The sequence below is a fragment of the Lontra canadensis genome, unplaced genomic scaffold (genome assembly GCF_010015895.1).
Source record: "Lontra canadensis isolate GAN:19392208 unplaced genomic scaffold, GSC_riverotter_1.0 scaffold10, whole genome shotgun sequence".
NCBI lineage: Eukaryota > Metazoa > Chordata > Mammalia > Carnivora > Mustelidae > Lontra > Lontra canadensis.
The window spans coordinates 891,115-905,847 of record NW_022631004.1 but is presented as its reverse complement, the minus strand read 5'-3'; the positions used below and the strand labels follow the sequence as shown (position 1 = coordinate 905,847).

General features: G+C 32.1%; 1 protein-coding gene across 4 annotated transcripts in view; it reads left to right on the top strand.

Moving 5' to 3' along the window:
* The window catches only part of SPOCK3 (SPARC (osteonectin), cwcv and kazal like domains proteoglycan 3), a 469,574-nt gene that overhangs the window by 276,583 nt on the left and 178,258 nt on the right, over nt 1–14,733 (top strand). For all 4 annotated transcript variants that reach the window (XM_032855450.1, XM_032855451.1, XM_032855449.1 and 1 more), the window contains one exon: nt 9,834–9,957. In XM_032855450.1, the coding sequence (XP_032711341.1) occupies nt 9,834–9,957 (124 nt within the window). The remainder of the gene's footprint in view (nt 1–9,833; nt 9,958–14,733) is intronic.

Here is a 14,733-nt window from a genome sequence, read left to right as displayed (position 1 = left end):
AAATGAGGGCTAATGTAAGAGCTAATGCATAGTGAAGGTTTTGTACTCTTAACCCTTCTCTCAGGCTACAATTCAGACTCAAGCACAACATGGTAGCTTCTTTCTCCTTTCTTATTTCTATAACTTTCCTTTTCCAATGAAGCAGTAAGCAAAGCAGAGGTCAATAACAATGACGTTCATAAAGACAAGACATGAAGAAAAACTATTTTCCTTCCCTGAACTTTAAATGAAATTTAGTGACTGTTTTCTTAAATAAAATGTGGTATTTAATTGTTGAAAGCTTCTGCAAGAGCTGTCAGGTCTATTTGTTGAAGAGTAGCTAAAAATATTTCCTTCTGTTTAGAAAAAGAAATCAAAAGAATTTTTCATAATCAAGACACATTTTTGGTGTTGAGATCCAGTAGTTCTTTCTGTAGTTTGGATATTAACCCTTTAGTGGACATGTCATTTGCAAATGTCTTCTTCCATTTAGCAAGCTGTCTTTTTGTTTTGCTGATGGTTTCCTTTGCTGTGAAGAAGCTTTCTGTTTTGATGTAGTCCTCAATAGTTTATTTTTGCTTTTGTTTCCCTTGCCTCAGAAGATATATCTAGAAAAATGTGGTTATAACCCATGTCTGAGAAATTACTGACTCTGTTCTCTTCTAGGATTTTTATGGCTTCAGATCTCATATTTATGTCTCTTGTCCATTTTGAGTTTATTTTTGTGTATGGTGTCAGAAAGTGGTCCAGTTTCATTCTTTTGCATGTAGTTGCCCCATTTTCCCATCACTTTTTATTGAAAAATTTGTCTTTTCTTTATTGTATATTCTAGTTTCCTTTGACATAGATTAATTGACCATATAAATGTGGGTTTATGTCTGGGCCCTCTATTCTGTTTTGTTGACCTACATATCTATTTTTGTGCTAGTACCATACTGTTTGGATTACTACAGGCTTGTAGTATTTCTTGAAATATGGAATTGTGATACCTCCAGCATTGTTATTATTTTTCAAGATTGCTTTGGCTATTTCAGGTTTTGAGTGGTTCCATCCAAATTTTAGTTTATTTGTTCTAGTACTTTGAAAAATGCTGTCGGTATTTTGATAGGGATTGCATTGAATCTATAGATGCTTTGGGTGGCAAGGGCATTTTAACAATATTAATTTTTCCATTTCATGGGCTTGGAATAAAAAAGACATAACAAGTCTTGGTGAGGAGGTGGAGAAGAAATAACAAGTGTTGGTGAGAATGTGGAGAAAAAGGAACCCCTATGCATAGTTGGTAGAAATATAAATTGGTATGGCTATTGTGGGAAACACTATGGAGTTTCCTCAAAAAATTAAATAAAAACACCATATGATCCAGTAATTCCACTGTGGATTATTTACCCAAAGAAAACAAAAACACTAATTTAAAAAGATGTTTGCACCCATATTTATTTACACCCCTATTTATTTATTATTTACAATAGCCTAGATATGCAAGCAATGTATCCATAGAAAAATGGATAAGGAAAATATGGCATATATGTATAGGAATACTGGTCAGCCACAAAAAGGAATGAAATCTTGTTAGATGTAGTGGAATATTACCCAGCTATAAAAAGGATGAAATCTTGCCTTTTTGCAACAACATGGATGGATCTAGAGGGTATTATACTAAGTGAATTAAGGCAGACTGAGAAAGACAAATACTATATGATTTCACTCATACATGGAATCTAAAAACCAAAACAATTGGATATGCAAACAGAGAAAAAACAGAGTCTAACCTATAAATATGGAGAACAAAGTGAGGGTTGCCAGAAGGAAGGAAGGTGGGGAGGTGGGCAGAATAGGTGAAGAGAAGTGGAAGGTAGCTATGTTCACCACTATACCACCAGCGCAGACATAGGTAAAGAAGTGGAATACACAACCTTTCCCTTTTAGAATGAATAGGTGGCAAGAATAAAGGCACAGCATAGGGAATTTGGTCAATGATACTGTTGTAGTGTTGTATGTGGATACATGGTCATTATACTTGTAGAGAGCATAGCATAATGTATAAGCACATTGAATCACTATGTTGTACAACTGAAACTAATGCAACACTGTGTTTAAACTATACTTAAAAACAAATTAAAAAGAACAAAAAATACGTATTTGATCACACAGAATATTTTCTTATGTCTTTTAATAAATATTAGTTATTTTATTTTAGTAGATTTTTTTCTCTTCTTAAGTTACATATCTGTCATTTTTATTTTTTTAACATTTCTTTTTTTAATTAACATATACTATATTATTTGTTTCAGGGGTACAGGTCTGTGATTCATCAGTCTTACACAATTCACAGCACTCACCGTAGTACATACCCTCCCCAATGTCCATCACCCGGCCGCCCCATGCCTCCCATCTATCTCCCCTCCAGCAACCCCCAATTTGTTTACTGACATTAAGAGTCTCTAATGGTTTGTCTCCCTCTCTGGTTTCATCTTGTTTCATTTTTCCCTCCCTTCTCCTTTGATAAACAAACAGAGTGTCATTATTATTTTAAAAATGTGACTCTGTTTTTTCCAAATACAGGATCTCCTTGATCTTTAAGAGCCATCCATTCTTGTGAACTCAAATTTTAGGTCAGACTTTGCTCAGTGTTAGCACTCTAGAACAACTTCATGTTAAAATAATAATGTAGTTAATATTTAAAACTTGCCTTATTGGGGCACCTGGGTGGCTTAGTCGCTAAACATCTGCCTTCAGCTCAGGTCATGATCCCAGGGTCCTGGGATAGAGTCCAGCATGGGACTCCCTGCTCAGCAGCAAACCTCCTTCTCCCTCTCTTACTCCCCCTGCTTGTGCTCCCTCTCTCACAGTCTCTCTCTCTGTCAAATAAATGAATAAAATCTTAAAAAAATAAAAAAATAAACAAAGCTTCCTTTATGAACATTAATAATTGAAAAAAAACGATTTCTGAATTTCTCAATTATTATTTTAAATATAGGAAGCTAGAATTCATAAACATCCTCATGTCTAGAATGAAATTACACCTGTCAATACAAATTAAATTAAACCAATTCATGTATTAGTAAATTAATATTTATGTTGATTCCCTAAATCAGAATCACATATATGGTGATATTTATTATACTGTATGTAATTTCAGTTTTAATCAGCTAGATATGTTCTCTAGACAACACTTACTGGTGTAGATCTTTTTTTTAAGTAAAATTTAAAGTAATTGTAATTTTTCACCTGTTTAGTAAAACAGATATAGAAATTTATGTAATATGGAATGTGGTTTTCATGACATTTAAAACTTTCTATGCACATTATGGCAAGGAAACCATTAGTGACAAAGGAACAAATCGAGCCCTGAAGTCCATATCTGTAATCATAACCATTAGAAACTTGAGCAAGGTAATTAAGCTCCCTCCACCTCTCTGTTTCTAGCTTCAGAATGTAAAGAATAACACATATTGTATGACTGCCAAAATAATAAATAATGTTGCAATATATGAGTCTAACACATAATAGACTATCAACACACATGAGAACTTATGCTTTAATTTGTGTAAATACTTGACTCAGTTCCTAAAATATTATTTGATGAAATTTTATTGGCTTGAAAACAAAAAGTAACTTTCCAGCTTTTTTCCAATGAATACATTTATATATACTTGTTAATTAAATAATTCATTTATCATCTGTAAGATCATGAACTCCCAATCTGTCATTCTGTTTTTTGCTGGAAGTAGATTTAGGGACATTTCCAATCCATAATAACTCCACCAATGACTTAATCTTACATAATCAAGATCCTTTGCAGTTAAATATACTTTTTCCATAGCTAAATAAAGAGGGCTTTAGTAATTAAAATAATGTTTGAAATTAATTATGTGGAAACAGTAAGAACTACAATCTGAATTTGACATCATCTACATTTTATACATCTTAAACCTTTATTATCATTTACTCTATTGAGGATCAGATTGAGAAAGAGATTATAAGTGTCATTTATAGTAATGTCTATTTTGAAATTTAAAGTTATTCATTAATATCTTTAGTAATTGTGAATATGCTCAGTGCTTAATAAAAAGTTATTTATTTGATGGACTATATCATTTAAATATCATAACTGATCCATGATTCAAATCTCATAAAGATAGCATAGCTTTAAAATAGTCAGGAGGGGTACCTGGGTGGCTCAGTGGGTTAAAGCCTCTGCCTTCAGCTCAGGTCATGATCCCAGAGTCCTGGGATCAAGCCCCACATCCTCCTCTCTCTCTGCCTGCCTCTCTGCCTACTTGTGATCTCTCTCAAATAAATAAGTAAAATCTTTAAATAAAAAATAAAATAAAGTCAGGGAAGCATTCTTTGAAAAAAATTAGCCTCACTAATTGGTTTATTGTGTTAGCAAGATCTATATTCAAATATTGGTTGTTGAAATAAACCTCACTTAAATTGTATTCTACTTAAGTGGCAATATAACTCTACAATATTATTTTAAAATTTGTTCAAAGAAAGTGTGAAACATTATTAATTATCCACATCTCTTTAAAGTCTAAATTCTGATGTTTAATTTTATTACTCTTTAAAAAATATGCCCTCTAAATCACTGATTACTTTGATTTCTTGGCAACACTTCTGTATGGTATAAATTATCTTAGTAAACACAGTTGGAATAAGAATTTATTACTATAATTGATTTTTAGAATGCATTCAATTTATGCTATGAATAGTTTTTAAAGATACATTTTATTAATTACTCATATTATTGACTTTTGAAATACATTTACAAGTGAGCTTTTTCTACGAATCTTAGTTCTTTGTACTCTATAAGGAATAAGTAGAGTTTCTGTTCATATTGCAGAATAAATTAAGCCAATTTATTTTTAACATTTGTAGTTTAGTAGTCATAATTAATAATGTTTTCTAATATAAATAAATGTTTGTTTTGTATTTGCAGAATATGCCTTCTTATTTAAAATTAAAATTGATTGCTTATGCCTTGACTCATTGCTTAAATTATTATCGTACATGGTACAATAATCACAAGAAGCAAATAGTGGCCATTACAGTTTTAATAAGTTCTGGATAGGGGTTTTGAAATTTCACGTAACTGTGTTGCCCCAAAAGATCATTTCCTGCACTTTGCTAATATCATCTGTCCTTTTCCAAGACCCATGGTGGGAAAAAAAAAATTTAATAAGGGCAGTCTTGCCTTGTTTCTTAAAGAGACATGGCCAATAGGGAACAAATCAGAAGTTGTTAGTTGTGTCTTAAGAAAGAATTCTTCTACAAGTCTGGCAGAACTTGAAAAACTGGCTCCCTAAAGGAACTGAAATGTTAGGGGTATTAACAAAACAAGAAATATATTACATCAGGCTGTTCTCAGCTGAGCTATTCACAGAATATCTGTATTCACTTGAATATTGTTTTATCAGATTAAAATAAAATTAAGCAAAGTTAATATAAGTGCATATAGAAAGAAGCAAATACACTTAAGGAATTAAGACTTAAATACTGATGATTCGCCTCCTAAGGTAAATATATAATGAATAAATTGGTATCCTTTTCTGTTTGCATATTTATGGCCTAAAGAAATGAGAATTTATTATGTGTGATGTCAGATTTAGGAACTAGAGAATTTTAGAAAAATATCTAATTATTTATAGTATGAATATGGTATTCTTTATTTTTATGATTTATTGATGATGCTTTTTGATATTATAATATAGGTATTATTTAATTCTTAGGTGTACTTTCATAGAAATTATGCCTTTTTAAACACAGCCATGTTTAACTTCCCTCTTCCATTAGTTATCATAAGACTGGGCTTCCTCCTTTTGTTTGGTACCTTGAGATAGGTGAAGTTTGCACCTTTAGCATTCCAACCCGTCTCCTGCCCCAACTCAGCATCATCCTTCACACCATAATGATTTATTTGTTTCACTTGGTAACACTGTCAAGTTCTAAAATCATAACATATGGCACATATGCACTGTCTATGCTTCTAATTTTTTAGTGTCTTTTGTAAGTAATTTTATTAAAGATTTATAGACTCATGGATTGCTCAAGATCAAATGATCCATACAGATGAAAACTAGCATTGTATAAGGGAAGAAATTAAGACCCAGGGAGGTTACTGACTTGTCAAGACTGATTAATGACATGACCATGTATAAAAATTAAATCAAACTGGAAGGAGATTTTTTTTCCTGCTAATAATTTTGGTAACATCATTTGGGTTCTTTCCAAAATCAATGTAAATCCTAAAACATGGACATTGTGTTCAAATTATATTGTTAAAATGCACAACATGATTAACTAAACAGAAAACCAAATAGACCATAATTGAATAAACAGATGTAGCAGTAATTAACATTGTAGTTATTAGAAAAATAAGAGACTGTTGAGCTTTCATGTGTGACTGCTGCTTCAAGTCTTAATACTGAAGACCAGAGTGAGAGTAAATCAGGAGCACAGGAGACAACTCAGGTAATAAGTTGATACAACTCAACTGCCACAAAGTAAGTCACGTAATGGAGCACTAGCAATGGTACCAATTCTTCTGAGTAATTTAATTTTCCACCTACTAGAATCATAATAACAGATACATTGGTATGAAGCTAACTTAGTGTCTGAAAAGTGGAATATTTAAATAAGAAGATTTTGAGAAAAATCCTTGACTTTATTTGTCATAAATTATCATTTAATTGTTTTAATTATTTGGGTTCAAAAATACAATTTTTTTACTCTTTAAGGGAAAGGATTATCACCATATATAGGATGCCACTGTAAAGTCAGTAAATAAATTTTTAACTCAAGTCTTCAAAATTGAAGTATGTATTTTTGAAAAAGGTAGAACTTTAAGAAGTTTATTTGAGCAGAGTTGTCTTTGGAAGCATAGTTTCTAAATAATTTCAGCATTTTTTCACCCAACTTGAATTTTTGTACTTCATTAAGGGGGAAATTGTATTTGTTTGATAATAATTCAAAATAATTACCTGCTAATGGCTTTTGATATATCAAACAAAGACATACTTTTAAAGGTTAATAATCTTTTACATTTAGAATACTCAGAATAATATGCCTAGTGATGTTTTTGCTTATGTTAGTTTCTTACCTGCCATTCCTCCTGTCATGGTTGCCAGATACTCATTTTGATAGCCTGAGCCAGTTCTGCCTTTTCCTAAGCCCTTCACTTTGTCCATCTTGGGCTGCCTTGACTGTCTCTCACTTAGAAGCACAATTGTTCTTCCTTAACTAGGACCTTCAAAATGTAATTAAAAATCAAACAAAAAAAGATCATCTCCAATCATATGCAATTATATATGTTTATGTATTACATAAAATACATAGATATTAAATTAAACGTTAGACATTTTTAGTTATGACCTCATCTACTTCAATAATTTTCCTAAGAGCAAGATAAATATTTTATTAGACAAGATTGTGAGTAATGTTAATTCTGAGGAACATTCCTGATACCAAATCAAACAAATTCTGAATCACATGATAACATTATAAAAGAGACTTTGGGTTACAAAAATGTCTTCCATGGTGAATGCGGTGAGTAGAGACACCACGTATAGCTAGCTGACGGTGGAAGTCTACAAAGTGTGAAGGGACAGCAAGATGTTTGCCAAGCCTTGCCCAACTCCTGCCTTTAGAAATGATCAGCATTACTCAGAACCCTCAAGTCCTTGTTAATGATAGTTTATTTGTCCTCCAGTCAGTACATTGTTAATTTTAGGAATTTGTAGTAGTATTTTTTTTAGTCAAATAAGATTCCTAAAAATGCAATTGTACTTATATCTTAATTCTAACATGAATACATGGCTGGAAAAAGTATATTCTATATTTCCCTTTATGTGCTTAAATGTAATTTGTCTTTCTACAGAAAATGAAATAATTTTCTTTATGTGTGAATGACATCAGTTGTTCATTCTCCAGGTGTTACGGTATGAATAGTATATATTAAATTATGAATTTTGGTTAGGTTAACCTCATCTAATGCATTTATTTTAAAATAAACATAATACTGGTTTCCGAATGGTATAGTTTGGCATCAACTCTTATTCAAAATGCAGGTACAAATACATACAATGTTATTATGTTTATAATGTTGATGGTACTTCAGCAAAATCTAACCAGGATGAAGTCTAAATAAAAAAATACACCATTTTTACTGATGCACTTTAGAAATTGGAAAGCAGTTTTGGTTTTGAAGGGAATAAGGATAATTAAAGCGGTTGTTCTGGGTGTGTGTATGTGAATACAAATGTATGTGTGTGTGTGTGTGTGTGTGTGTGTGTGTATGTTATATGTATCTCAAATACATATAACACATATACAATTTGAGATACATATATATCCCAATATATACATCTGTATCCCAAGTACATATACATATGTATCCCAAAGCATACAGATTCTTCTAATAAAATACTTTCTGTTGATGAGGAACCGGAACTTGGCAATAATTTCTCCTAAGGTATCTGATTGCATAATTTTATGCCTTATTTTGTTTATACAATGTGAAAAAACAATGCAAACAGAATATTTTTTTATTTCCCTCTGCTCCATTTCCATCATTTATAAGTCTGAAGTGATACAGAGTAATGTTCCATGTTTTCCAGTTATTTTTTTAATTCCCATTAGGATATTGTGCCCATTATTTACTCAGTAATAGCAGCATGGTTGCTTTTCCCATTTTATTCTTATGACATGAACTCTACGGCCAGAAAAAATCTTAAAGTATGCTTTTGGTAAAATTTAAAAAATTAAAAGGAAGTGTTTAGAGCTATGATAGTTTCATGAAAATTTTTTGCGAGAAGCAGAGTTGGGGGTTGGAGGGGAAGAGAAGATAAAAAACCTTTTTTTTATGTGCATTCCAATTTTATCAATATTTGAAATACGTAGTTTGAACTTCTTTCCCTATAATGAAAATTAATACTGTATTTCATAAGAGTATTTTAGGATTACTTTTTTGTAGGTTTGACTTATTCATGAAAAAAATGAAAAGGAAATAGAAGCAAATGTTTCTAGTAAAACATCTTTTCTCATCACAATAGACATCAAATTACTTTATAAGCAATTTTAATGAATAAGAATGAGTGCTGGTTTACTAAAGAATATCCAAATATTAAATATTTTAATAGATTCTCTGTTGCTTTGTTTTTAGCACTTTACCCTCTGTATGTAAATTGTTTGCACAAATAGGCAGAGCAATAAGTAGTTTAATCAAAGTGGAAAAACAAATAATTCTAGGTAAGAGAAAAGAATGGGTTTTCCAAGTTATTCTAGGTCAAAGCCTCAAAATGGATCTATTTTAAGGTATTTCTACACAATAAAAAGAGTATTGGCTATCACTAAACGTACTAATCTGGCTTTCTAAATTTTAGCCATTGCCGGAAATGTTCTTTATTGCTGTTTTCTCTCAAAATAAGCTTCTCTTATTTTCAGGGACATTGGGTGCACCTGGGGAATTAAGTGTTCTTTTCAAATACTGTTCTTAATGGAATAGTTCTTTATTGCCAAGCAATTGTTGCTGCTTTTTCTGGGATTATCAAAAACACATCATAGCTACAAATTAAAACAAAAAAATCTGTATCATGAAACATAGGTATGTGACCAGTAGACCAGTTTAAAGGAATACATTATTTTATAATGGGAAAATCTTGATATGTAAAATAAAATATTATAATGAAGAATACCATATTGATTATTACTTTGAAAATACGCATGGAGTTTACTGATTATATAAGTTACCATTAAGAGTTGGAATGGCATGCAGAAAAGGCATGACATTAATATCAATATATGTATTTTTTAAAATGCACTAAGTATGGTTATTGTTGTTGTTTTAACAGCATGAAAGATGCAGGAGTAGGCCATAAGCAATGGAGGGGTCCTGTATCATCCACCTGCAAGCAGTGCCCAGTGGTCTACACCAACCCTGTGTGTGGTTCAGATGGGCACACCTACTCTTCTCAGGTAAAGACAATTATAGTCATTTCATATGAAACACATAATGTGTATTTAGTATTAAGTGAATAAAATTATTATTTCTCCCATGTAGTCATCCAAATAATTTATTTAACTTTTAAAACAATGCAAGTAATCCCACTGGCTTAGAATTTGATTTAATGTGTATTTGTTGCTCCTATATCAGAATTTTAAAATTTGAAATACTGAAGTTGTGAACACTCTGAACACTCAAGTATTAAAAGCAACATTTCCTTTGTTGTTACTATGAAAGAGTTCAGAAATGTAAACATGTCATTCCATAATGTTAACAGTTATTATTATTATAACAGCAGTAGCATCTACTATCTGTCATTATCATTACTTCTTTTATCTCATATGTTATTTCCTATAGTATTACTAAAAAGCCTCCAAAAATTCCTTTTAACAAATGAGAAAACTAAAGATCAGAAAGATATAGAAAATTTTCACATATTTACTGACCTTGAAACCAAGATGTGTTGCCATCTGATTTTGTGTGTCTCTTCTCTCCTTGACATTATTCTGACTCTTTATTTGGTGTCCCATATTAACTCAGATATATAAGAGCTTTTAAGAACTTTACCTCATAAGACATTGATAAGTTTTCTTTGATAATGTGACAGGAAAGAATGTAGGCTCACAAGCTCTTACATGAAACTCTGGGACCAGATAAATTCATGAAATTAGATTTTTAAAAAAAAAATATATCTTTTTTAAAAAAGATAATGTAGCATATTGTACTGTGTCCCCAGTGAGACCTTGCTCATTTGTTAAACATATTAATATATTATTAAGGAACTAGATGAGTATTCACATTAAATAGAATCCATGAAATCTATAAAATAACATTACTTCAGTTCATATCTGAGTTTGCTTACTGCAAGGGGAGTTCCAAAAAATTTTTAGCTATCTAACATTTTGTTTTGTAGATACCTCTTTATGAACCATCCCTTCTCCTAGTAAATATGTCCTCACAAGTTCCACTTGAATTTGTAATCACTAATCTAAACAGTAGCACTGCAATGATAAGATAGATTCATTTAGTAAATAAATATATGCATAGTACTTATTTGGTGCTAAGCGCTGTGTTATTTTGGTGAAGCTGCCATGTGCTAATTTGCTGAGATTTTAAAGGAGTGTATTGCTTGGAGAGAATGGAAAATGTTACTGGTCATTTCAATATAACCTTGATCTTGGTGAATTTACCATTGGCCAGAATCTCAGCTTTGCAAGTTAAGAAAATTCATACTTCTGGCACAAGGGACAATGAATCTATCCCATATTATCAAATCCTACATGATAATGTGTAAATTGTTATACTGATTTATTCAGTGACAATGAAGGTTGCAGATTGCAATATTCAGATTGGTGGGTAGAGGTACATGGCAAACAAATTTTAATCTTAATTGTACTTGATGGACACTGATGACTGAACAGGTTGAATGAAGGGAAAAACCGTAATTTTTACTGGCATCTAGCTAGGATAAGCATGTCTTTCTCAACCCTAGAAGTATGTGTGCTGAGGTGGTAGTATGTTTATGTCCAGAGTGTCCCTGGAGCATGCTAACATTAGTCTACCCCCTTTTGTTTGGGTCTCTCTTAAGGATGCTACTAGTAGATGGTCAGTTCTGTTAAAATTTAGGGTCACAGAACACAAAGTTATCATCATGAGTTTTTTCTTCCTTTTGGAGCCATACAGGAGGACTTGCTTGATGATTTTAGAGAAATACAATCATATTCTACCCAAGATAAAATATACGTATCATAAGTAGATTAATTCACATATATTTCCAATTCCCCATTCTTCTTCTTTGTACTAAGCACCCTCGAACCCTCCCACCTTTCAAATCATATAGTTTTATAAATATTGTTAATAAAACCAGTCTAAGTAACCCATTGAATTGTAACCATTCTAAGTAATCCATTGAATAATAAACCATTGCATTATTATTTTAATATTTATTTGCATATGTATCACTTTCAATAGATGCCTTGTTGACAAAAAAGATGTGAAAAGAACATGGTTCAAATGAATATGAACTTGCAGTAAGTCCCAAATCACCATCGTTATTTCTGTTGATTTAAATTTAACTTGGTGATTTTTCAACTTTGGACTACCAATACTAATCTTAGAGCAGTGAGGCTGAGCTGTATAAAACAATGCAAACTAATTGGAGACCTTAGCCCAGTAAGAACTTATATTAAACAATTCTTAATAATACTTTTCAGAAGTTTATAGGATTTGAAATTCAAAATAAAGCTCTTATCTTTTTTTTTTTTTTCTTTTCTGTAAGACAAAATATTGTCCTAGGCTATTTAGGTACTGGATCAAGAACAGAGACCACAGAGGTAAATGCCTTCTTGAAGTGGTAATTTTATTATTTCTCCACCAGATGCTTACCAGAGATAAAAACAGAAGATTGGAGCAGGGAGTCACAGATTTTTATTTTGGTACTTGGCTCACTCAACTTGGTCAATAAGTTTAGCAAATTTTGACAGGGAAAGATTTAAACAGCTTTGGAGGACTCATGGGCATTTGAATTCACAGTAATGTGAACTCCAAATTCTGGGTTTAGTAAGGCCCATGAAGCTTCTTACCTGAGGTGTCCAATCCCTCAGCTAAGTATTCCCAATACGTTAAATACCGGCCAGAAACCAGGTACTCATAGCTCAGAGTGTGGGACCTTACATCCTGGATGGAAGTGCAGTTCTACTGACCTGGTCTTCCAATCATTTTTCTGTATTTTGGCTCCCTTGCATGTACAGTTGTTTGATTGTTTGCACTACAAATAATCTTCCTTCAGGTTATATTTTAGACCCATGATGTTTCCTCATTACCTTCAGTTCAACTTATGGAAAGGAAGTTAGAAATCATATTTCCACTGTATAACATAATTGGAGATGAGGTCATAACCAAGTATAACAGGTGCAGGAGCTGAGGGATGGGGTGAGAAAGAGGTTATTACAAGGTATCCAAAGGAAGACTTTAGTCAAATGCTTTAAGATATAATTTTGGAAAGTTCATCTCATTACACAGTGTGACCGACGTAGAATCATTATTTTATTGGAGTTCAAGCTCTGGACTTGTCAGCTTGTCTAGAAGTCCTCAGCAGAGTATTTTAAAAATGTAAAAGTAAAAAGACAAAGGAATGAATGGAAAATTAAGAAAAATAAGTGATTTACTTGAAAAAATACTGGGACTTTTGTGATTTTTGTAAGAACTATTTTTGTAACATCTGATTTTTTTCTTCCTATGAAGAAAAACTATTGACACATTTTATAGAAGCCTAGTTCATCTTTTTAAGAGAACAAATGTTTTCTGAATTCTTTTTAATTCAGTAATGCCATAAAAATCAAAATATAAGTCTGTTCAAGTTTATTTGAGAGGTAATCGTTCCTGAAATTGACACAAAAGATAAAGGTCTTTGTTTCTTTACTTCAGGCAAAGTCTATTTTGATTGTATTGCTTCAGTAAGAACTAGGAATTGTTCTCCAATATAGCATCCATATTAGACCATGGATATATTTTGTCACTGACTTGTGTAAAATAGATACTACGTTTACTGGGCAGAAGTCAATAAATGATATTAACATTTTAGAACTCAGCATGGCATCGGTAATATAAACTCCCTGGGGAAAAATCACTAGTAGATGGTTTTGTAGTAGTAGTAGGATGATTTTGAACTTTTTTTTCCCCCCATATATAGTCGTGCACTGCTTGGCAGTTGAACTTAATAATGGCGAATTCTTTAGGAATTAACACTATTTCTAAGAAATTGTGTGTGTGTGTGTGTGTGTGTGTGTGTGTGTGTTTTGAGGGAGGGCGAGTCCAAAGCTTAACCATTTTATACTGTAGCTCCCAACTCTGGCTACAGACATGGTACTTGAATTGGTTTGGGATGGGATCCTGTGAATCTGAATTTTAAAACTCCTTGGGTGATTTTTATGTGTAGGCATGGGAACCACTGTTGCATCCCTTCAGATTACTGCATCCCTACATGTTACTTTTGAATTCTTTTTTTTTTTTTTTTTAATAAACTAGAACAACAAAACATTAATGGGGAACCACTTACTTTTTGTCACATCTTGAGAAAATCCCATTTTGTTTTAACATACTACTGTTGTCTTATTTTTCTTTATTTTTCCCATATTTGAGGCATTCTATTACTTTCTTTTAATAATGGTTGCTGATTTCAGCAGCCCTATGTACATTTTAGAAGATAAAAAGTTTCTTGACATTTCACCATTTTGATGTGTTGTATCTATTAATATTTAGCATTTAATTGTCCTATGTACCTTCTTCTGAATATTTGTTTAAGCCGAGATAGTTTTATGTTGGAAGATCAGTCTTCAGAAATAGATGTGTACTGTTTCTATGTATTGTTTTTCAGTGTAGGCTGGGTTGCGCTTTTGACTTAGGTATGCCAACTTGATCAAGATTATAACTACAGCATGTTAATAGAATCATTGACTGGGAGAAGCTCTCATTAAACTGCTGAACATCAGAGGAAATAATATGACTGAACTTCATCATAAAATCTCTGATTTGAAAGGAACTCAATAGGACATCTAGTACAAAATTCTACACAATATGCAGGTACCTGATAAGATATTGTGTTCTGTGAGATAAATGTCTATATTTGTGGGGAGTTCTAATTATCAGAAATGCTTTTCTGTCCTCACACTGATTTGGCTTCCAACACTCCCCATTTGTACCCCCTTACCATATATTGAAGCACAAAGGCAACCTCTCTTGTCTTTAGT